The following is a 22,443-nucleotide window of genomic DNA, read 5'->3' on the forward strand; positions in this document are numbered from 1 at the left end:
TACATTATTCAGGCTGGCGAATAGGGAAGGTCGATAAAATATGGCGAAGTTCGCATAGCATAAACGTGTGCTTTAAAATTGTTTTGATGTGTCATAGCGTGGATTTTTGGCGATGGATAAGTCCGACTTTATCCCTCCACCAGAAGCTCCCGTATTTGAACCAACCGAAGAGGAATTCCAAGATCCTTTAGCGTTTATTACAAAGATACGACCCTATGTGGAGAAAATGGGAATATGCAAGATTCGCCCACCGCCTGTATGCAGCAGTGAATTTTCAGAATTTTTTGCGTATTTCAGCACATTGTAGCTACGAGTTGACACGTTTTACGGGCTTTGTTTTATGTAGGATTGGCAACCACCTTTTTCTGTGGACGTAGAGAAGTTTAAATTTACCCCACGGGTTCAGAAACTCAATGAACTTGAGGTAAATTTCCGAGCCTCAAACTTTGCGTTTCGACGTGAACGCTTAAACGTTTCTCTTTTTTGCTCGTTTGCGGGGCCGAAACGGAGAAACAAGCCATTAGATGCTCTTATATTCAACTTAACTTATCACTTTTATATATGAAGAACAAAAATGACAAGTTTCCAAGCTGTAAAGCAAAATGTAGATGTTTCTTTTTTCACAATTAACGTCAGCAACGTGCACTATAGCTGCACGGTGGCCATGTTTTATGTAGACTTTACAAGGACGGCTGTTTGGTCTTTTCAATGGGGCAGGCATTGACATGTTTCTCTCAAAAGCTTTTATTCCCGATTATTTCTCTCATTTGTTATTTCTTTATCTTTGTAGGCCACGACGAGAGTAAAATTCAATTTTTTGGACGCCATTGCAAAATTTTGGGAACTACAGGTATTTTACTCGGACTTGAGCTTCCAAGTCAAGATTGGCTAAGAGAGAATGGCAAATCATTTTAAACCAAATCATTTCCCTCGCGGTCGTTTTCATTGGTTCAAAGCGCAACTTGGTTATTTCTTTTATCGACACTATAGGGAACAAGTTTAAAACTGCCCATGGTCGACAAGAAAGCGTTGGACATTTTTAAACTTTACAAAGTGAGTGGTCTTTATTCAAATAGCCCACCAATAAGAAATCCTGCCATTTTACCGTTCTTCTGAACTTCTTATCACAAAAACGGTAAAGTGAGGGCAGATGATAAGAAATGCGACCATATTTTCATGTGCCGACGTGAAATCAGCGATCACAAGCAGTTTAATTGTTGACCACATGAAAATATATCATGAATGGGGTTAATGAATTGTCGAATCTTCAGCGCGTCGCATTTTAAAAAAATGTTGGCCGTATATCAATAGCTGAGGCCTAATGGCAACTGTAGCAACCCAATTTTCGTTTGTTTGTGTCTGTTGTACAAATAAACCAGTTCCACTTGTTTGAGCACATGATATAAGAAATTTGAAATATTAAGGTGTTGTATTGTGTCTTTCAACATTTGTTTGACAAGCTTGACTGTCTTAAACTCAATTCATTCACATCTACATATCTGAAGATTTCTTTACCAAACAATATGTGTCAGATATTTGATATAGTTCTACAACTACAATTCAAAGTATTTTATTTTTTTGGTGATATTAGTGCTGTTGAGCATCAACAGAAATAACCCAAGGGTTATTATTAAAGGGGGAAAAGAGGGCTTATCTCCCTTGCCAACATTTTATATTGTATCTCCATAGAGCATACCATGATTGCCTGATGCCTGAGGTTTTGTATGAAACTGGTCATTCAACTTTTTAAAAAATTCTTCACCTATGAAATCTTGTGGGTGGTCTGGCTGATCACTGATCTGTTTTCATATTCCTAGTATTACAGTATTAGAATAGATTATTCCTATAATGTGTTCAATCTAGATAGAAAATGCTTGTCAAAAACCTTCATAGCATGTACACTTTTGATGTCAAGATGTCAAGAACGAAAACTTGCCAACTAGTACTTCATTTTACCTGTGCAATAACATACTCATCTGATACTTGTCCAATGTCCACAACCATTACAGTATAGCAAGCTCACAAACAAATAATAGTTTAAACTGTATTGGTATTGATTTACACTGATAGACATCATGAATGTTAAAGAATTTAATGAATTATTTAATTGTAAATGTTTAGACCGTTCGCGAGGAAGGTGGTTATGAGTATGTCACTACTAAAAGAAAATGGCCGGTTGTTGCGCACAAGGTTCGTAAACAATAAATGCAAATCTTGTAAGGATATGAAACTATGTATTTGATGGTCATACGCTCAATCCTTGACTAGTTTTGTGTTATATACTATCAGACATGTTTATTTATTCTTCTAGATGGGTTACTTTGAGGCCAAATCTGTTCCGGCATGCCTTCGAAATCATTATGAAAAGCTATTATTCCCATATGATGTTTTCCAGTCAGGTCTTCTCACAGGCACTGACGACACTCATGAGGTACACATCAACTTATACTACAACAATACTTTTGCTGATGAAGGTATTAGCAAGGGGTGGTGTTGGTGTGGCAAGGGATAGTGGGTGGCTTTCAAATGCTAAATATATTTTGTGGATACCTCTATCCATGAATACCCCTACCCTCATTCTTATTGATTCTGCTATCATCTAAAGTGGATGCTTTCATTATTTTATTTCCTTCTTTTGTGTCAATGTTTTTTAGAGAAAAACAAATCCAAAGAAAACAGAGCCTGACAGCAGGATGAGGAAATCTGCCCGACAGATTCGACAAGAACAGGTAATATCTTATTTGAGATTTCTATACAGTCGTTCGAATGGTGTTCTGAAGTATAGAAATACAATCTTAAGTTTGTCTTAGATGTCAGATTTGTATATTTAATTCTGTGTTTATATGTTAAACCTGAGTGGGAAATCTAAACAAAATTTACACCTAAATGTATGATTTTCAGTACTAACATCAATTCTTATGATTTTTATGATCTTTGTAAATTTAGAATTTATTTCATATGCTAAGTGTGTTTGTATGATAATGGTAGCATCACTGAACTGTCTTATGTCTGTTATATGATACTCACAAAGGAGTAAAGTAGTAAATATTATTCAGTTATTTATCAATGTGTCATGGTAAAAAATTGAAGTAAAAAAATATTGAGATAGTAGTTGCAGTGTGTCAGCTTTTTGGTGCAAAGTACCACTTAGCAACCTATTGGTACCACATAGCAACCTGTTGGTACCACATAGCAACCTGTTGGTGCCACATAGCAACCTGTTGGTACCACATAGCAACCTATTGGTACCACATAGCAACCTGTTGGTGCCACATAGCATCTTGTTGGTGCCACATAGCAAGTTGTTGATACCACATATCGACCTGTTGGTACCACATAGCTTCTTGTTGGTGCCACATAGCAACCTGTTGGTGCCAAATAGCAACCTGTTGGTACCACATAGCAACCTGTTGGTGCCAAATAGCAACCTGTTGGTACCACATAGCTTCTTGTTGGTGCCACATAGCATCTTGTTGATGCTGAGTAAAAATTTTTTGGTGATTTGAAACTAGTCCCTGATGCTATTTGCTGACTTGCAGATTGCTGGTGCCATGTGCCAACCTGTTGGTACCATGTAACTTTGTGCTGTATAACAAGTTGCCTGCACCTTGTATGTAGGAACTTACTGTTGCTGTTTACCTAGTTGCTGATGCCGCTTGCTAATTTGTTTGTGTTTGGGCATCATTTGTGTCCATCCTTATATTTGGAGGACAAACTATGGATTATTTCAACTTGAGATCTACATTTCATTCTCAGGTGCAGTTATCTGTTGACTATTCAAAGAATCCTGAACTCAAGAGACTGAAGTTCCTGGCACCTGGCCCCAAGATGACAGTAGTTTGCGATTCAGATGATCCAAAAGCTGAAACTACCACTGACGTGTCAGGTATGTATTATAACTCATCACCCTCTTATTTTCATTATTTAAATGCTGTAGCTTGGATTGATTGATGTCAGTTCATTGTGTGCATTTGGAATCATTACATCTGAATATTTCATTAGGAGTGGCTAACACTGACTTACCTGGAGTGACTGCTGAAATGACTGTTATAGAAGATAATCTGCCATCAAATGACCTGAAAGTCAAAGTAGAAGAACCTATATTGAAGTTAGTGAGAAAGTCGAGGAGTCTGAGACAAAATCTCTCAGAAAAAGACCTGTTCGCAGAGCTAGTAAGAAAATGATGCAGGATTACAATCCAGAACTGGTGAGTGGGTGCAATCAATCACTGTGATGTGATCTAGTTGCCATCCCTTCCCAAGTTCACTTTGAGCGATGATGGCAGGAGGGGTGCAAAACTTTTGAATTCTCGCCAATTGAATCGAAGTGTACGTTATCTAATCTATTGACTGAATGGTTTACTTGTCTTGTGACTGTATAGTTTATGAGCGAATGTTGATTGCTCACTTTCGTTGTCGTTTTTTATCCTATCAGTCGACCTAAAGCCTTTTTAGATGAAGAAATTATTAATGCAATCATGAAGGATCTTTTATTGTTACGTGTATACATCTTCCTCTCGATGGATACGTATTTTCATCATTCATGACATTTTGCTTTTGCGATGTACGTATCATTCGAAATTTTGTTTATTTCCTCCAGTTTCAGGATGATTATCTATGCCAGATATGTAGTTCAGGAGATGATGGTCAATATCTTTTACTTTGCGATGGTTGTGATGCCAGTTATCACACTTATTGCCTTATACCACCTGTCACAAACATACCGAAAGGTGAATGGCGTTGTCCCAAGTGTATAGCACAGGTATGGAGAAACTTCCAGGTCATTAGCACGATAGTAAGAAAAAGTTTATGTATGTTGAATGGAACTGTCTTGCTATCGGATATCGTACTTTGGGTTCTATGGTGAGTGAGAGTGAGACAGTTTAATTTGAGGTGTTTGTGGCTATTTACATTTATATACGTAAAGTGAATGGTTTAGACATGCCAGTATTTTGATATGTTTGCGGATGTAGATCGTCCAGGTTAGCGGTATATTGAGAAGGACTTTTTGTGTTGGTGTTGATGACAACCTTAGTGGTAGTCATCTTTAGAGTCAAACGAGGAGTCAATACAGTGAACGTGATATTTACTCCTTGTGATGTGAAAATGTCAGTCAACATGAACACCAACAGACCTTCCCAGGACTGAACAAACCTCAACTATGATTTAACTCTTCAAAATCTACAAACATATAACTTATAGTGCAACCATTGTACATAAGTTAGAGCTACGTAGACGTATGAACCAGCACGTCTGATTGAATTAAGTTTGGATAACGTTATACGTACTTTGGATAATACGGACATAAACGCGATGATAAAAGTTAATGAGGACGACGTTTGTCGATTTTAAGTATTAACTTAAGACTGAAGTTGAGAAACTGATGCATAAGAAGCATGTTGTTTGAAAATGAATTCAAGGATCCTTTTGAAAGACTGGCCATGTGTCGAGAAAAAATTCATTCACGTAAAATGTGTTGTTGAAATGACATTCCCTGCGTCTTGAAAATGTCATAACTTTCGTATGATGTCATATCGTAATTCTTATGACGTCATATCGTGATGCACGACATTTGTTCTCTTTGCAACGTAGAACGCGGATAAAAAATTATCTCATGTTATTCGCTCAATGCATGACAGTTTTGTACATAGAAGTCTTGTAAATGGTTATTTGCCAATCAGAAGCGTGTTTGTGATTTTTATGAATCTCATTTATAAATCTTAACTATTCTCTTGCACTATTCACACGCCGTTTTGATATTCAACTTTCTCCAGGCATATTGAGATTAAACGTTCCTCGGGCTCTTAGCGATGCAATTTCTACACTAACTTTTTTATGTAGGAATACGACAAGCCCTACGAAGTTTATGGTTTTGAACAGTCGACGAAGGAATATAACCTACAGACATTTGGTGAAATGGCTGATAAATTTAAATCTGAATATTTTGGCTTACCACCTGAGGTCAGTAATGGATGACTATCATGTAATCGTAGAAGTACATTATATATTGATTAGAAAAATTCCTGAAAATTTAACGCACCTCCCCTTAAGTTATACTGGGGGGAAATTGTTCTTAAGAAGCATCGCCACCCACCCCTCTCCACCACACGCCACCCACCCCTTAAGTTACCACGATTAAGCTGATTTTACACTAAGGAACTTTCGTAAAAAGTGCTATAACCATGATAATGGCTGAAATCATTGATTTACTGTCTCGTTTTTAAAGACAAGTTGATAATTAATATTTTCGAAATTGTAGTCGAAAAATTTTAACCTGATAATTCTCAATTAAGACAGGGCGACTACATTTGTATATCTCATAAGACAAGCTTCATTAACGTACTATGGTGAACTCTTATAGTCTGTTCCATACGAGGTTGCTGAAAAGGAATTCTGGCGATTAGTTTCTTGTAGTGATGACGAGGTATGAAGTAATAATAAAACATCTTTGTTTTGTTTTGGATGTTTACAATCCATAATGATCACCAGACCAATAGGAATTTTTAAATTTTGTGCTTTTAATTGTTGGCATTATATTTAAATTTAACCACGCTAAATGCGAACGCCCGTTTATCCTTACAACGAAACGCGTCGAGAAAAGCTCATTAGCTCTGTTGGGCTGAAGTTTCCGGTTGGGTGGCTAAATTGACTTCCCTAAACGTTGTTTGCTTCCCTACTGCCTGGTACATTTTTCATTTTGTTTATCAGTTTTGTAAAGACAGGTTTTCCTATAACAAAGTTTTTATTCATTTCTCGTAATTCTTTGTCAAGCCTGTATTTCAAATGATGTAATTCATCGTCGCTCAGCCTTTTTCATGTAATAGGTTCCTGCGTGAAAGTCGAGGTTCTTGCATGATTCGTTGATAGTCCACTCAGCTCCATTTTTAGATGCATGTGTTTAATAGTCAGAACAGACTGTTAGTAAACATTCTCTTTCTCAGTAATTTTGCTTTCTTACTAATCTAAGAAAAGTGGAGTTGGGTATAGCCGCACCCCCTGCTTCCGACGCCCCCGGATGTAATATAATAGGAGCGGCTCATTTTGTTGGGAAGGGGTGTCATGTGTACATGTGATTAGATTTTGCTTCGAACAACTTTTGAAACTTATATTTTTTGCAGGTATCAGTTGAGTATGGTGCTGACCTACATACTGCCGTCCATGGAAGTGGGTTCCCAGTGAAAGAAAATGTCACCAATTCTATCGAGGAGGTTTGTAACTAAGTGTACTTTTTAACATTGGCAAATACACGCCATTGGAGCAACCGACATGTCTGCTCCTGAGGTTAGGAACGAAACAAGCGTTGAAAAATCTGTAAACAAAAATAAGCAGAAAAACACTTCTATAACATTAAGCTTAACAAATTTAATGCGAGTAGTAATTTGCAAAACACCTTAGTCTTGTTTTTCTTACACAAAAGCAATCACGATATAGACAGTAAAATCCTTCCACTCCTCTTCCTTGCAAACGAGACAAGTCTGCTCAAAAGCAGAGACCCTTACGCTACAAGTCCTGGGCTTGTGACCAGTATAGCGGAGTTAGAAGGTGAAAGGATACTTCAATTCTTCAATCTCAAACTTTTATTACTTACTTTATTGTAATTGCTTTAGTGTAAGAAAAACAAGACTGTTTTGGAAATAACTACTCGCATTAAGTTTGGTCAGCTTGCTATTTTCATATACGTAGTTGCTGTAAATGCAAGTGTGTACTTAATTAAAAAAAAACACTTCTTATTTTTCCATTCATAGTGCCATTTGCGTGAAGTTGTTATTTTTATGATCAGTATTATTTGGAGAGTGTATTTCTCTCCCATGAAAGTTGCCGTTCCGTTTGTACTTATTTCATTATTTCCTTTACAATTTTGATGGTCTTTCTTTTTATGTGCGTCATTTATACAGTTTTACGCCAATTCAAAGTGGAATCTTAACAATCTGCCTGCTCTTCCTAATTCTGTACTCAGTCATGTCAGTGGAAACATATCGGGAATGAAGGTACGATTTGTTTTTTGTCATTTGTTATTCGCTTAATTCTTCTTGATGGCAAATTCCCACTAACATTGTCTGTATCACTATATCATGAGGAAGACTGTAGCAAACTTGACCTTCAATGCCTTTAGATATTGACCAAATTTTTTCATTTTACATATGTATGTTGATCGAGGAACGCCTCTTAAGGTTACAGGAGCAGCGTTGTAGTTTGCAGTGTTGTGTAGTCTTCTATTTCAGGCGAATTACTGTTTACTTATACAGTAGTCGTGCACCTAAATTCGCTTATTCTAGTCTAACCCGTGCCATTGAGCTAAAACACATGGAACGCTACCTGAAGCAAATAATTGAAGCCAGATCTTATACCAGACAAGCGAGATGACACACAGACACGCGAGATGACACACAGACACGCGAGATTACACATAGACACGTGTGTTAAATGTTTCAAGATTCTCCCGCGGAGTGAAAATTGATTGATTGCACACGTGTGTCTGGGTGTAAGATTTGACTTCAAAAAATTAGTAGGCTTTTCTATTACAGATACCATTCCATGTATTTTAGTTCAATGGCCCGTGCATAGCACATACACACGTATGTTCCTTATTATTCTTTATCCTATCAAGGTACCTTGGATGTACGTGGGAATGTGTTTCTCTAGTTTCTGTTGGCACACCGAAGACCACTGGAGTTATTCGATTAATTATCTCCACTGGGGAGAAGCGAAAACTTGGTACGGTATACCTGGTGAGTCCGCGGAACAGTTCGAGAAGGTCGTACAACAAATAGCACCCGAGCTTTTTGAAGCCCATCCGGACCTTCTGCATCACCTGGTGACCATCGTTAACCCTAATGTTCTCATGAGCAGAGGCGTACCTGTTGTTAGAACCAATCAGGAAGCTGGTGAGTTTATCATCACGTTCCCTCGAAGCTACCATGCCGGATTCAATCAAGGTTATAATCTTGCCGAGGCTGTCAACTTTGCCACTGCAGACTGGGTATGTTATCTTGAACTTACGTTTTTATACTTGAGTCTAGTGTCTATCAATCTCAATTGAACATTTCGTCATTCTTTGTAGCTGTCCATCGTTCACGAATGTGTGTCTCACACTTATGTTTTTATACTTAAGTCTAGTGTCTATCAATCTCAATTGAACATTTCGTCATTCTTTGTAGCTGTCCATCGTTCACGAATGTGTGTCTCACACTTATGTTTTTATACTTAAGTCTAGTGTCTATCACTCTCAATTGAACATTCCGTCTTTCTTTGTAGCTGTCCATCGGTCACGAATGTGTGTCTCACACTTATGTTTTTATACTTAAGTCTAGTGTCAATTGAACATTCCGTCTTTCTTTGTAGCTGTCCATCGGTCACGAATGTGTGTCTCACACTTATGTTTTTATACTTAAGTCTAGTGTCTATCACTCTCGATTGAACATTCCGTCTTTCTTTGTAGCTGTCCATCGGTCACGAATGTGTGTCTCACACTTATGTTTTTATACTTAAGTCTAGTGTCTATCAATCTCAATTGAACATTTCGTCATTCTTTGTAGCTGTCCATCGTTCACGAATGTGTGTCACACTTATGTTTTATACTTAAGTCTAGTGTCTATCACTCTCAATTGAACATTCCGTCTTTCTTTGTAGCTGTCCATCGGTCACGAATGTGTGTCTCACACTTATGTTTTATACTTAAGTCTAGTGTCTATCACTCTTGAACATTCCGTCTTCCTTAGTAGCTGTCCATCGGTCACGAATGTGTGTCTCACACTTATGTTTTTATACTTAAGTCTAGTGTCTATCACTCTCAATTGAACATTCCGTCTTTCTTTGTAGCTGTCCATCGTTCACGAATGTGTGTCTCACACTTATGTTTTTATACTTAAGTCTAGTGTCTATCACTCTCAATTGAACATTCCGTCTTTCTTTGTAGCTGTCCATCGGTCACGAATGTGTGTCTCACACTTATGTTTTATACTTAAGTCTAGTGTCTATCACTCTCAATTGAACATTCCGTCTTTCTTTGTAGCTGTCCATCGGTCACGAATGTGTGTCTCACACTTATGTTTTTATACTTAAGTCTAGTGTCTATCACTCTCAATTGAACATTCCGTCTTTCTTTGTAGCTGTCCATCGTTCACGAATGTGTGTCTCACACTTATGTTTTATACTTAAGTCTAGTGTCTATCACTCTCAATTGAACATTCCGTCTTTCTTTGTAGCTGTCCATCGGTCACGAATGTGTGTCTCACACTTATGTTTTTATACTTAAGTCTAGTGTCTATCACTCTCAATTGAACATTCCGTCTTTCTTTGTAGCTGTCCATCGGTCACGAATGTGTGTCTCACTATCGTCGCATGAACCGTACGACAGTGTTCTCACACGAAGAACTTGTGTGCAAGATGGCTGCCAATCCGGATAACCTCGATCTTAACCTCGCGAAAGCAATCTATGATGATATGCTTTGTATGATCCAACATGAAAATCAACTACAAATGGACATTAAGAAGGAGGTCTTTGTAATGGTGTTTGCTCTGTTACTTGTCCATATGTTGTTTTGTAGTACAAGCACACAAATCTAAATCTTTCACATTTAGTCACTCTAATTTCACATTTAGTAGTTTAATACGTAGATACTAATTTACAATGTGAATTATTGTTAACTTCTACAAATTAGGAACTTAGTTAAACTACTTTTTAAATTTAGGTTTACAGTTGAACTATTATGTAAAATTTAAGACTATAGTTAACTACTTAAGATTATACGATAAAAACATACGTTGTTTTGTAATCATACTTATGATAAGCATAATGAAATTGAATTTATTTAGTTTGTTTTGTTCTGTGTTGTGCCGTGTTGTGTTGCGTTGTGTTATGCTGGAAATTTTATAAAATTTCTCTTTACTTTTCTAGGGTGTTGTAAAAGCAGAGAGAGAAGCTTTCGAGTTGCTGCCCGATGACGAACGACAATGCGTGCATTGTAACACCACGTGCTTCTTGTCGGCGATCACGTGTCAATGTCCTGAAAGTATGTTCTTATGAAGTAGATTCAATAAAAAAATCACGTGACAGATATATATTTTATTTCGTTCATTTAGAGAAACTAAGCTGTATCCAATGTGCTTCGAATCATTGCGAAGAGTGTGGTCTGGACAATTGTGTCTTGAGGTAAATTAACACTGCTTAGTGTATTGAGAGAGGTTCTGCAGCAGTTATTGTTCATTTTGATGCACTTGTAAAAAACACGGGAAAATGTTTTTTATGATACATAACAATACATAGCCATAGACTTTACACCTTGGTCAGCAAGACAACCAGGGGCTATGTAGACTATGCAAGCTTGTGATAAGTTTTATTAAAAATATTTTCATCTGCCATGATGTCAACGAATAATTGCCTCATGATTCATGAATCAAAATCAAATTAGAGTCAATGGAGTTAATGAAGTCACTGCGTAAAACATTATATGGTTTATTCAAATTACGAGTCAAAAGGCAGTGTTTTTTTGAAATTTTTCCCTAACCTTTAATCTCTAGTTATAAACAGTGGTGGTTTTTAAATGATGTTATGTGTTGTTAGGCCTATAGTGTACTAATTTCAAACACATATTCAAACTTATCACTGTACTATCTTACCAATAGTAGTTCAATTTTGCAAACAGCGATACACGTGCAAAGTACTATTATTGTACATAAATTAGTCGTTTCAAACTTTGTACAATCTTTGTGCGCAAGTTTGGCGTATTTGATATTTGACGCAACTTTATGCCGTGCACAAAGACACTATTTGTGAGATTTTGGTGTTAGAGAGTGCCATCACTATTTTTTAATCAAACTTTAGACATCGCTATAGTGTTGATGAACTGCGAGGGATGCTGGCGCAACTAAAGCGGAGAGCTGACTCCTTTGATAACTGGACTGGTGAAGTCCGACGCGCTTTGGACGCCACTGGTGACGCTAAAGTTTGTAAGTACAGTTAAATATTATTTTTGAATTTGCTGTCATTTAAGAAATAAAGTATATTTACTGTGTTAGCACAGGCTTATGCAAACCGAGGAGACCTTTGGGAGAACTCTACAACAAATCTGCATGCCCAAGACCGAAAGTCGACGGTTTGCACCTCGGGAGTTTACACAAACCTCTCCTTAAGCCTTTGCAAACACGAAAAATATCTTTCCTTTCTTCTAGAAAACAATAATAATGCGAAACAGACAAATTTAGAACAAATGCCGAAATTATCCTCTAAAATGTATACATGATTGATTTGCAAACTTTCTTTTATTTGCACAGGCTAATTGCAAACGCAAACAAATTGACCAATCACCGCACGCGTTTTACTGTGTTTATTTTATAACTAGTCATGGTAAATGTACGTGCAGATCGTGCGTTTCTCCCAATTTTCATGGTGAAATTCTGTCGCAATTACATTGCGGTTTTAAAGGGTGCCAGCTTGCGTTGATGTATAAAAAGGATACATATGTATGTTTTAACGAAGCGAACGATTCCATTTTAAATGAGGGAAATACAAGCAGCATAAGTAAAGTTAAACAGCGAAGTTTGTCTTAGTCGTAGAATGTAATATATATGATGACTTCATTCATTTCATTGATCATATTTATTACAATAATTCATACGTAATGACCACTCGTTTCCAGTCTTCTTGTCGTTTGCTTTGTAATTAAGTTTGGAAGAGGAGAAATTGTTGTTCTTGAATTGACGTTGTTTTATTCACCTAACTGTCTGCAACTTAAATTGAAACACTCGGTGGATGTATCACATTTTTACGTGATGAGCTTGTCCTCTGTGTTGTTGCCATAATGGTAGTTTACCTTTCTTTCCTGTCTTCCATTAGCTCTCGGCTCGCTTCGCGAACTAGTTTTAACCGCTGAACAAAGTCAATTTCCGGAATGTGACCTACTGGATGAAATAAAGGTTGCCGTAGCTGAAGCCGAACGCTGTGGTAATGTTGCCACACAACTTGTATCGAAGAAGCATCGAACGAGGTAGGTGACATGCACTGTAGACTTGTACATTCTATTGTACGGGCAATCTAAAAGAACAGCTCACCAACATGAAAATAGTGTAATGGGGGTAGTAATGGGACGAAGTGCTAATGATATCAGATATATAAGTTACTTTACAAAAAATAATAGTATATTCACGCAATATATAGTGGACCTACTTTCACTTTAGGGGCTGTTACGGATTCAGTAAGGCGTGAACTAATTTCGAGGCTTTGAAAGGAGGCAAAACTTCTAGCGTCAAAGTTACAACTGTTTTTTAGCGCCACAAGTCATTCCTGTTGTACTTCTCAATTTAGGCCAAATTTGTTGTTGTCATTTTAAATGCTTTACAAAGTTATCAAACCAGAATATTGTGAAATTGCTCGGGAAGATTTATCTGATGATGAGCATTGAATCGTTTCCATTTGCCAAAATCATATATCGCTTGGCTGAATCCCGGCTACCCGGGATCATGTAATCAGCCCCTTAGTTACAGTTTTGCATCGATTAATATGCCGTCTATCACCATGGTTAAGCAAAGTCTGAGCATTTCTCTTTGACTGCCTGTGTATAATGTATATTGACAGAGGGAACAATTTCTTATGAGCATGATTTTTGGACCGTAGTATTTTTGGACTGGTATCACATTGGAGATATGATTGAGCCGAAATGAAATTCTTTAGTCGAAACAAGGAAAAGTACTTCACATGGAAAAGTGGGAGGGAGGAGGGGGGGAGGTAAAAGAAAAGATGGGCGTATTTGTTGTAAACCCTGTCGATTATTTTTCTTTTCAGGACGGCGGACGTTCTCAGCAATAATGGCACGTCACCAAGTTTAAATCTTCAAGAACTTCATGAATTTTGTCGTCAGTTGCAACAATTACCATGCATCATTGACCAAGCCGAACTGGTGCAAGTGAGTTTAATTTTCTGTCTATTATTACATGTTCTTTCATTCGCCTATACTGAGGTTTTAAGCTTTTCTAAAAAAAATACACAGAAAATTATGCTTAATTGTTTTCAATAAACATTTACGCACGTGTTCTAAAAGCTCACTAAGTGGGGCTTCAAATATTTACACCACTTTAATGTAACACTATGATCAACATCACACTAAGGCATAGACTATTACTGACACAATCAATGAGACTAACTCTACTTCTACGTAACACCATACTATGACTAACACCATACCAACACATAGACTATTACTGACACAATCAATGAGACTAACTCTACTTCTACGTAACACCATACTATGACTAACACCATACCAACACATAGACTATTACTAACACAATCAATGAGACTAACTCTACTTCTACGTAACACCATACTATGACTAACACCATACCAACACATAGACTATTACTAACACAATCAATGAGACTAACTCTACTTACTTCTACGTAACTAAGACTAACATCACACTAAGACATTGACTATTACTAACACAATCAAAGAGACTGACTCTACTTACTTCTACGTAACTAAAACTAACATCACACTAAGACATAGACTATTACTAACACAATCAATGAGACTGACTCTACTTACTTCTACGTAACTAAGACTAACAACACACTAAGGCATAGACTATTACTAACACATTCGATGAGACTAACACTACTGAGGGTTCAAACACTAACACCAACCTAAAATGTTCATACTAAGACTAACATCACACTAAGACATTGACTATTACTAACACAATCAATGAGACTGACTCTACGTACTTCTACGTAACTAAGACTAACAACACAATAAGACCAACACCGAATGCCCGGGTTCTAAAAGCTCACCCTCACTGACTGCGACCTATTCGAAGACGTATTTTTACTCAAAGAAATGCTTCATTTGAAATATTTGTGCAGAAATCTTGTCATCAATGGAGAAACGACATCGCCATTGATTAGAGAGATTTTCATCGACATTATCTCACACTCAATGAATTGTGATTTTGAGTGAGTTTTTGGAATACAGACGTAAGATATTGACACCGAATTTCTTCGCCAACAGCGAAAACGACTGATGCTACTTTGTTTCTAACGCCTCGCTTTAGTGTCAATGTTTTGTGTTCAGTCAAGGAAAACTTGTAGTGTCTATCGGACCAATATCCCGAGCTTAGCTTAGCTTATCCAACCAGAAAATTTCATAATGTCAGGGTATCTTTTTGCGGTTTGGTGACTTTCAAAGCTACACACGTAACTTAAATCGTGTATTCTTATGTAATTTCTCCAGGATTTGATGAATCGTGTGGAAAGCTTCCAAGGCGAAGCACAAGAACTATTACGTGAGGAGGAGCCGAGTGTTGTTAAAGTGAAACTACTATTGGACACTGCCATGACGCTTGATGTTGACCTACCTGAAATACCGAGATTAAAACAAGAACTACATAAATGTCGTTGGCTCAAGAACGTCGAGGAAACATTGAAAGATACGAGCCAAGTGTCTCTCAATGCCCTGCGAGAACTGCTCGGTGAAGCTTCGATGCTAGCCAAGAAACAAGGTATGGTTTCTTGAAGTATATAGTAGATATGTTTTATACGCTTGTTAACGTTTTCTTCAATAATAAAACGAGTTTGTCAAATTCAGCTCTTTATGTAATTGATTCTTCTGTATTGTCGATGTTTCTAAATGACCTGTTGCTGGTAGTGGGTAAGGATTTCTCCTCTTGACTTTCATGAATGTTGTCGTTTTAGTCGTGGAAGCAAGCGCCATGAAGCTTCGAAAATTGGTCAACACATGCGAGGAATGGGAACTAAAAGCTCGACTTTGTCTTCAGGCTAGGTGAGCTTGACTGCATACAATTTTTACATCACAATCGTTCTAAGCTAATCAGAAGCAGACATCAGTTTGTTGTTATTTTATTTTGTGCAAAACGATCCTTGCCGAATTCTTTTAAGACTGCTTTTCGTTTTATTTCGCGTGGCTTTGCCGGAAATGCTCATTAAGTCCTCAAACAATGGTTTTCATTTATGTAACATCGTCATTTTTTCGTCCCAGGCCTCGCCATATCATGTCTGCCATTCAAGCAATTGTGCGCGATGCGTCTTTGGTCCCAGTCCACTTGCCAAACATTAGTACATTGAAAGATGCGCTAGACAAAGCACTGGAATGGTCAAAAAAGGTGGATCATGTGCAGGTTTGACCTTATTCAATGATGTATCCTCAAGGGCATTTGACACGAAAAATGTACTATGTAGATTATATTTTCTTTAAACATACATAACTTTCAAAATAACAGGTAACATTTAAAACAGTTTTTTCACATCACTTCTCAATCTCAAGATATTGTAGTTTATATAATTGCGCTTTACACAACTTGTGACGTCACATTGAATATGAGAATTAGAAATAGCAGATATGTTTGATGATATTCAACTGAGCAGAGTTCCCTTGTTCCCTCATTCCAACCAAACGTTGACTTAAAACTAAAGTATGCGACTCGTTTGCAAAATTACGTTAAAAGTCGTGTAAAACGGACATAACAAAAACTTCAATATATTGAAGATGAAAGATGTACGTATGCGTAATTTGATCCAGAAAATACACTGAAATCATTGTAAAAGTTCTGTTAAGTGAAAAAATGATTTACATGGTGTAATTTTCGTGGGTCATATGCACTATATGTAACTTTGTTGTAAATATATACCTAAAATGAATCATTTTCCTGAGTTGGGATCTCTGCCCAACGTCATCATCCCGGTCACGTGGGCTATCCTACACCTTATGAATAGACCCTAACATACATCGACGTTTCATCTCATTTTTTCCTTTTGCATCTCAGAATGACGAACATTACCCGTATCTGGAAGTGCTCGAAGCCCTTGTGATGCGTGGTCGACCCATACCCGTACGTCTGGAACAACTTCCTCAAATGGAATCGCAGGTCGCTGCGGCTATAGCGTGGAGAGATCGTACAAGTAGGACTTTCCTTAAAAAGAATGCTAATTCAGCGCTTCTCGAGGTAATATTTAACGTTTTTAATTTTCATGATGTGTCCGACTGACTTGACGCCAAGTTGATTTTAGATTACTGACCATTGTTCAGTACACAGCTTCGTGGTATTTTTTCAATAACGGTGTCAAAAGTCACGAAATCTGTCGAATCTCATTCGAAAGAAATGCATTTTTATGATTTACAGAAAAATGGCGGCAGTTGTGTTCATTTTATGCGAACGTTTTATTGTTAATTTTGCTCAAGTGTTGAGTGAATTTTATAAGAAACTTGCATCAAGTTTCTATCATCTCCCATCAGTTTCATGTCTTCTTGTAGGTAACCTGTGCGTAGTTAGTATTTCTGTCTTTCTGTGGAAACTCATGCATTTGCCTTTCGATTTACCTTATGTTATGTTAAAGGGAAATGGCATTATATTGTTTTATAATTATTACAGTACATTACCCCTAAATATGAAAAAAAAACACCAAAAATTTGTCATTGCTGTCTTTTGTGTGGAAAGATTCGTCTCTTGACTTAAATCATAGCGTCATAGTGTAGCAATATACAGTAGGGCCACTTCGCTGTGCAACTGGCTGCTGTATATTCAATTCGTTTACAGGCTGCCGTTTGCCATATCGTCATTCCTATTGGTCACACAATGTAATTTACTGGCTGCCAATATGGTAATCACATGCGTAATAAGATATGCATGTGTTAATGTTTGTTGATAATGAAAAAAAATTGGTTGCCATTCCCCTTTAATCACATCAATCATGCCAAAGATTGATTTGCAAAAAGGGAAAATTCGTTCATTTGCTTTCTTACATTTTATTAATCAGATAGAACTATGCAATACACAATGCACTTTAAAACATTTTATTCAATACAACTACGGTATTTGGTGTACAAACTTCGTTTATGTTTCTGATCGTCCACAAAGCTAGCAATTTGCCAAATATATTACGGCTTTTAATTTCGCAGTAGTCAATATCAGTACTTAAGCACATAATCACGTGATTTGAAATGATGAGTTTATGCTACACCAACAACTATACGCAGGGAAATCATTTACGTACGTACATAAGCCGACAGTAAGATGAAAGCAGGACAGGCGAACAAGCTGCCTACATAAATGCTCCATCATCGTTAACTGTTTCAAACTGCTTGTCAAACGTCTTCGTTCATTTAATCTAACTGAAAAGAAAATTCTCCGTCGAAAAATTAATTCACAATAGCACATGATTTTTTCTGATTTGCAATTTTTGTATGTATTATATATACCTGCACATGAAGCGTTTATTGGTTGATATTCAAGAAAATCACCAAACTTGAGAAAGATCGTGTGATTTACCTAGCTACGAAGCGTAAATACAGCTGCTCGCCACACTTCACACAAAGAAATGCATTTTACAAGCTGTATAAGGCCCTTTTTTAACTTGAACGGCACTTCTTATTGAAATGTGTGTCATTTCAGATCTTGTCTTGTCGCAAGGATATTGGTGTTTATAAGTTGCCGAGTAAGCATCGCCGGAGAAAGGGCGATAGCAAGGAGGGTGACGTCATTGATTTGTCCACGTTGGAAGAGTACATCGATCGTAAACCATCGGATCAGGTCGCGGTATTTCGTATTGCTAAACAAAAGGAGCTGCAGGAAATGCGCGAGTTAAGAAAACGTAATGTGTCACGTTTTAACGAACTTAATACATTGCAACCGGAGAATCGGCAGTTTTGTCTCTGTCGAAAGGCAGCTGATGGTTACATGTTGCAGTGTGAACTATGTAAGGAGTGGTTTCATAGCACGTGCGTGCCGTTGCCACGAACCCAGGGTAGCAAGGGAAACGCAAAAAGTGGCCACGAAACGTCCCGCACGTTAAAGTATCTATGCTTGCTGTGCCATCGATCACGTCGACCACGCCTGGACACGATCTTATCCCTTCTCGTTTCACTGCAAAAACTTCCCGTGCGTTTAGTTGAAGGGGAAGCGTTGCAGTTTCTCGCCGAATGTGCTATGAACTGGCAAGATCGTGTCAGACAGTTCCTGTTGTCGGATAACATTGTGAGGGTTTGCCAGGAGATCGATGAAACTTTGAAAACGGAACCGACCAATGAAAAGTCCACGGCTGCAATGCCCGTCACCACGTCAACGCTCCTGCAGCAAAATATAGCTATGGCAATTACTGCACAAACTCCTAAGAATGTTGTGAATAATGCCACTGTGTCACGAAGTTCCACGTCAACACAAGCTCTGCAAAATTTGGCAATGGCCTGTAGTACTGCGCAGATTCTAAATAGTCAGTCGCAAGAAGCCGCAACTGACAGCACAAGCACAAATGCGTGCGAGAAGAAAGACATTCACATGGAGACTGAACCGCAGTCTCAAAATTCGGAGAATCCCAGCACCGAAATCGATGTTGTTGGAAACAGTAATCTTCAAGATGGACAGGATAGGGGGATGTTAGGTGATAACGAGGGTGAAGTAGGAGATATGAAGTGTTGTAAGTTAACTCAGCTTGAGTTGGAGGAGTTGGAGGATTACATGATGGAAGGTGATCTTCTTGAGGTGACTCTTGATGAAAGTGACATCTTGTGGAAAATTTTAGTTAATCAACGAAAATACATGGAACAGAAAATACAGGTACGCGTAATTTACATAAGAGATCAACTCTAGTCTTCCTGTGAACAGGAACATTTAGTGGGTGATATGATGTTCAAACAATAAACTGTTCCTTGCTTACAGAATGGGGATTCTTTACATAGGCGAAGCTCAGTTGTACATTTTTGTCAGTTCATATATATATGTTATTTACTGGCTGAGAGGTCCGCACGGAAAAAATATGTTGAGAATTAAATTGGATTGTTATCTACAAACTTTACTTCGTCTGGATAGTAAAATTCACTCGTGCTATGATAACTTTCATCTGAATGCATTTTGCTTTCTAGTTAAACAATTTACATCGCTTTTAAATCAGTTTTAAAAACTTACATTTCACTTCGTAAACAAACAAATACATTGCGAAAAAAATGTCACTTTAGGTAAATAGGTAATTATCGTAAAAAGCCGCTCGCTCAGGCAGCCAATCTAACTGCTGGAAATCAAAAAATATCGCTTTGGACCAATAAATAAAAAAAATAAAACTTTTTATTTCCTTATGTCAACTTGTTTCGGAACTTATTTTTGTTCAAAACTTTTTCATGTTCTCGTTTGAAACAGCTTCTCCTACCGCGTAAAAAGAAGAAAAGAAGCGACGCAAACGAAAGAAAAACGATGAGAAACAGCAGTCGAACAAAGAAAACTCTTCCAAAGTGAACAAGAAGTTCAAACAAAAGAAGAGCAACGACGACGTAAACAAACAGAAACGCAAATACGTACGAAAGCAAAAGAAGCCGCAAATCGTGACGATTAAAGCGGAAGACGACGACGACGATGATGATGACGAAGACGAGGCTTGCTCTGCCAGACCATGTAAACATCCGTCAAGCGAAGAAGTAGACTGGGTGCAATGTGATACATGTGAACTATGGTACCACAATCTGTGTGTAGCAATCACAGCCAAAGCGGCTGCTGAACTTGATTCTTATATATGTCCCTACTGTAGTGTTAATGGCGAATATCTTTCGAACACGGCATCCCCAGATTCGAACGTGGATGTGGTAAGCACCACACCTCATGCAACGACCCCACCTTCTCCAAGATCCCCAAATTCTACGGGTAGACAGTTACTCTACAGTGTGGGTACGAACGGCCAGCAACCTTCAAAATGCGTTACATTCCCTACTGTTACCTTATCCGCACAAACTACAAACTCTGATACCATTGTACTTTCTGATGGTTCGTGACAGTCATCGTGAACCTCATCAAGGGAAGGAATCTCGTCCGACAAATTATGAACACTTCAAGCATCGTACATTTCTTTGATCGGTTTGTGTAGTGATTTCTTAGAAGTACGTCGATGTTAATGGTGATGGCCCACCTAATAATGCTGAAATCGCCCACAACACTTGAAACAGCAGTCACCCAGGAGAATACGTTATTTACTATTGTGAGTATCTTTGTGTGGACATAAAGCGTTTCTTCATTCTCGAGCGGACTGTTTGCTTTAAATACTTTGTTAATGTCAAGTGTTTGAAGAGTGAATAGTTGGAAATTTTTATATCGTTATCGTTGAGGCCAGATTGTAGATGATATTTTCACCGCGATTTGTACTATTTAATGCTTTCTTCTGCCTCAATGAATGATTTCCATCTGTGCAAATCTTAAGCAAATTGTAATGGTATGCCCCTGTGTGATTGCACCAAGGTATTCTCCTCGAATTGCTAACCCCTTTATATATTTTATTCCTCAGTTTCTTGACGAAGGATCAGCAATAAACAGTGATAAGTTTCACCCACGCTTTTTCGACTTGTTTTTTAAAAGCTGTGTGTTACACATACAAAACACTCGAAGGTTTCAATGTATACCTTAAATTGCTTCAGTTCCCTTTTAGATGTTATACGTATGTTGTATAATACTCCTCACATACCAGGCTTAATCATAACCCCGCTTACTCTAATCCCAATCCAGCTTTTACTTAACGTTGAGAAACTGCATTCTAGAAATATTTGACGAAATAAAGTAAAACGATAATGACTTGAAATGTTTTGTTGGTTTTTCGAAAGGTTTCGTTGACCTATTTATAGTTTAAAGTAAATTCGCCGCCCTTGTTGGTTCTTTTTTATTATCGATTTTAAATTCTACCTTTTTTGCATGAGGTATGCTTACTCAGAAAAAATAGAGTTTGCCAGCAAAGTCATACTTTCTTTTATGATACAAAAATTCGTCAATACGTCATCGAAAGCGATTTCGTAAGTTGGCACCAGGACTCCTATTCTCAAAAGCCATTACGTCTTGGTTTCTATTGTGCTGTTTCACTGCTGGAAAGAATGTTTTAGATTTGCATAAGAATTGATGAAATGTTAAGTATTTAGTAAATTATCAGTGGCTACATTATTTGTCCTTGATTTAACTTTAATGTGTAAAAAGTGTTCAATGAAGAATTAATAGTTCTAGTTTTGGTAAATAAATTATTTATGTAATTTACATAGTTTGTGATGGTTTTTCTTGCATTGCGTTCAATTGTTTACCTAAACGTCTCACGCATCGTTATTGTTGCGACGAAATAAGTTTGTTGTTGTCGAAGAAAAAGACGCTTTTAATTCGGCTCGATTTTACAAGTGGAGATTTTCGAAACGATAAACGCTTTATTTTTAACAGCCGGCTATCTTTCTTTTGTATAAGACCAAATAAATGCCTTTATCTCTTAAATAAATTGCGTTACTAACTGTGCGGGCAGCCACTTAAATTTCGCAACACTTCTTTGTGTAGTTTGGGTCAATTTAGCTACTCTGAAAATTGCTCGACATTTCCTTACGAAGACTATTTGCTTTCGACCGCCTTCCAAGTCTATTGACGATAACTGATATATTTGAGAAAATGCTTACACGCCAATATATTGTATTCGCCAGCCTTGATTATAAGGG

At 37.6% G+C, this 22,443-nt stretch overlaps 1 protein-coding gene across 1 annotated transcript; it reads left to right on the top strand.

Annotated features, from left to right (window-relative positions):
- The first annotated feature begins 15 nt into the window (after positions 1–15).
- On the top strand, positions 16–22,003 carry LOC124435387 (lysine-specific demethylase 5A-like). Its single transcript, XM_046985322.1, is given in 29 exon segments — positions 16–256; positions 347–424; positions 791–850; positions 991–1,053; positions 2,122–2,190; positions 2,312–2,431; positions 2,655–2,729; positions 3,757–3,886; positions 4,003–4,100; positions 4,103–4,207; positions 4,600–4,761; positions 5,841–5,960; positions 6,361–6,423; positions 7,118–7,207; positions 7,895–7,987; positions 8,608–8,979; positions 10,302–10,496; positions 10,897–11,011; positions 11,082–11,151; positions 11,824–11,948; positions 12,835–12,985; positions 13,780–13,900; positions 15,226–15,493; positions 15,687–15,774; positions 15,991–16,129; positions 16,775–16,954; positions 18,401–19,561; positions 20,138–20,157; positions 20,160–22,003. Coding segments are annotated over 29 exon segments (5,079 nt in total). The 5' UTR covers positions 16–112; the 3' UTR covers positions 20,764–22,003.
- The last annotated feature ends 440 nt before the right edge of the window (positions 22,004–22,443 follow it).

Source organism: Xenia sp. Carnegie-2017, unplaced genomic scaffold (assembly GCF_021976095.1).
Source record: "Xenia sp. Carnegie-2017 unplaced genomic scaffold, XeniaSp_v1 HiC_scaffold_14, whole genome shotgun sequence".
In the NCBI taxonomy this organism is placed as follows: domain Eukaryota; kingdom Metazoa; phylum Cnidaria; class Anthozoa; order Malacalcyonacea; family Xeniidae; genus Xenia; species Xenia sp. Carnegie-2017.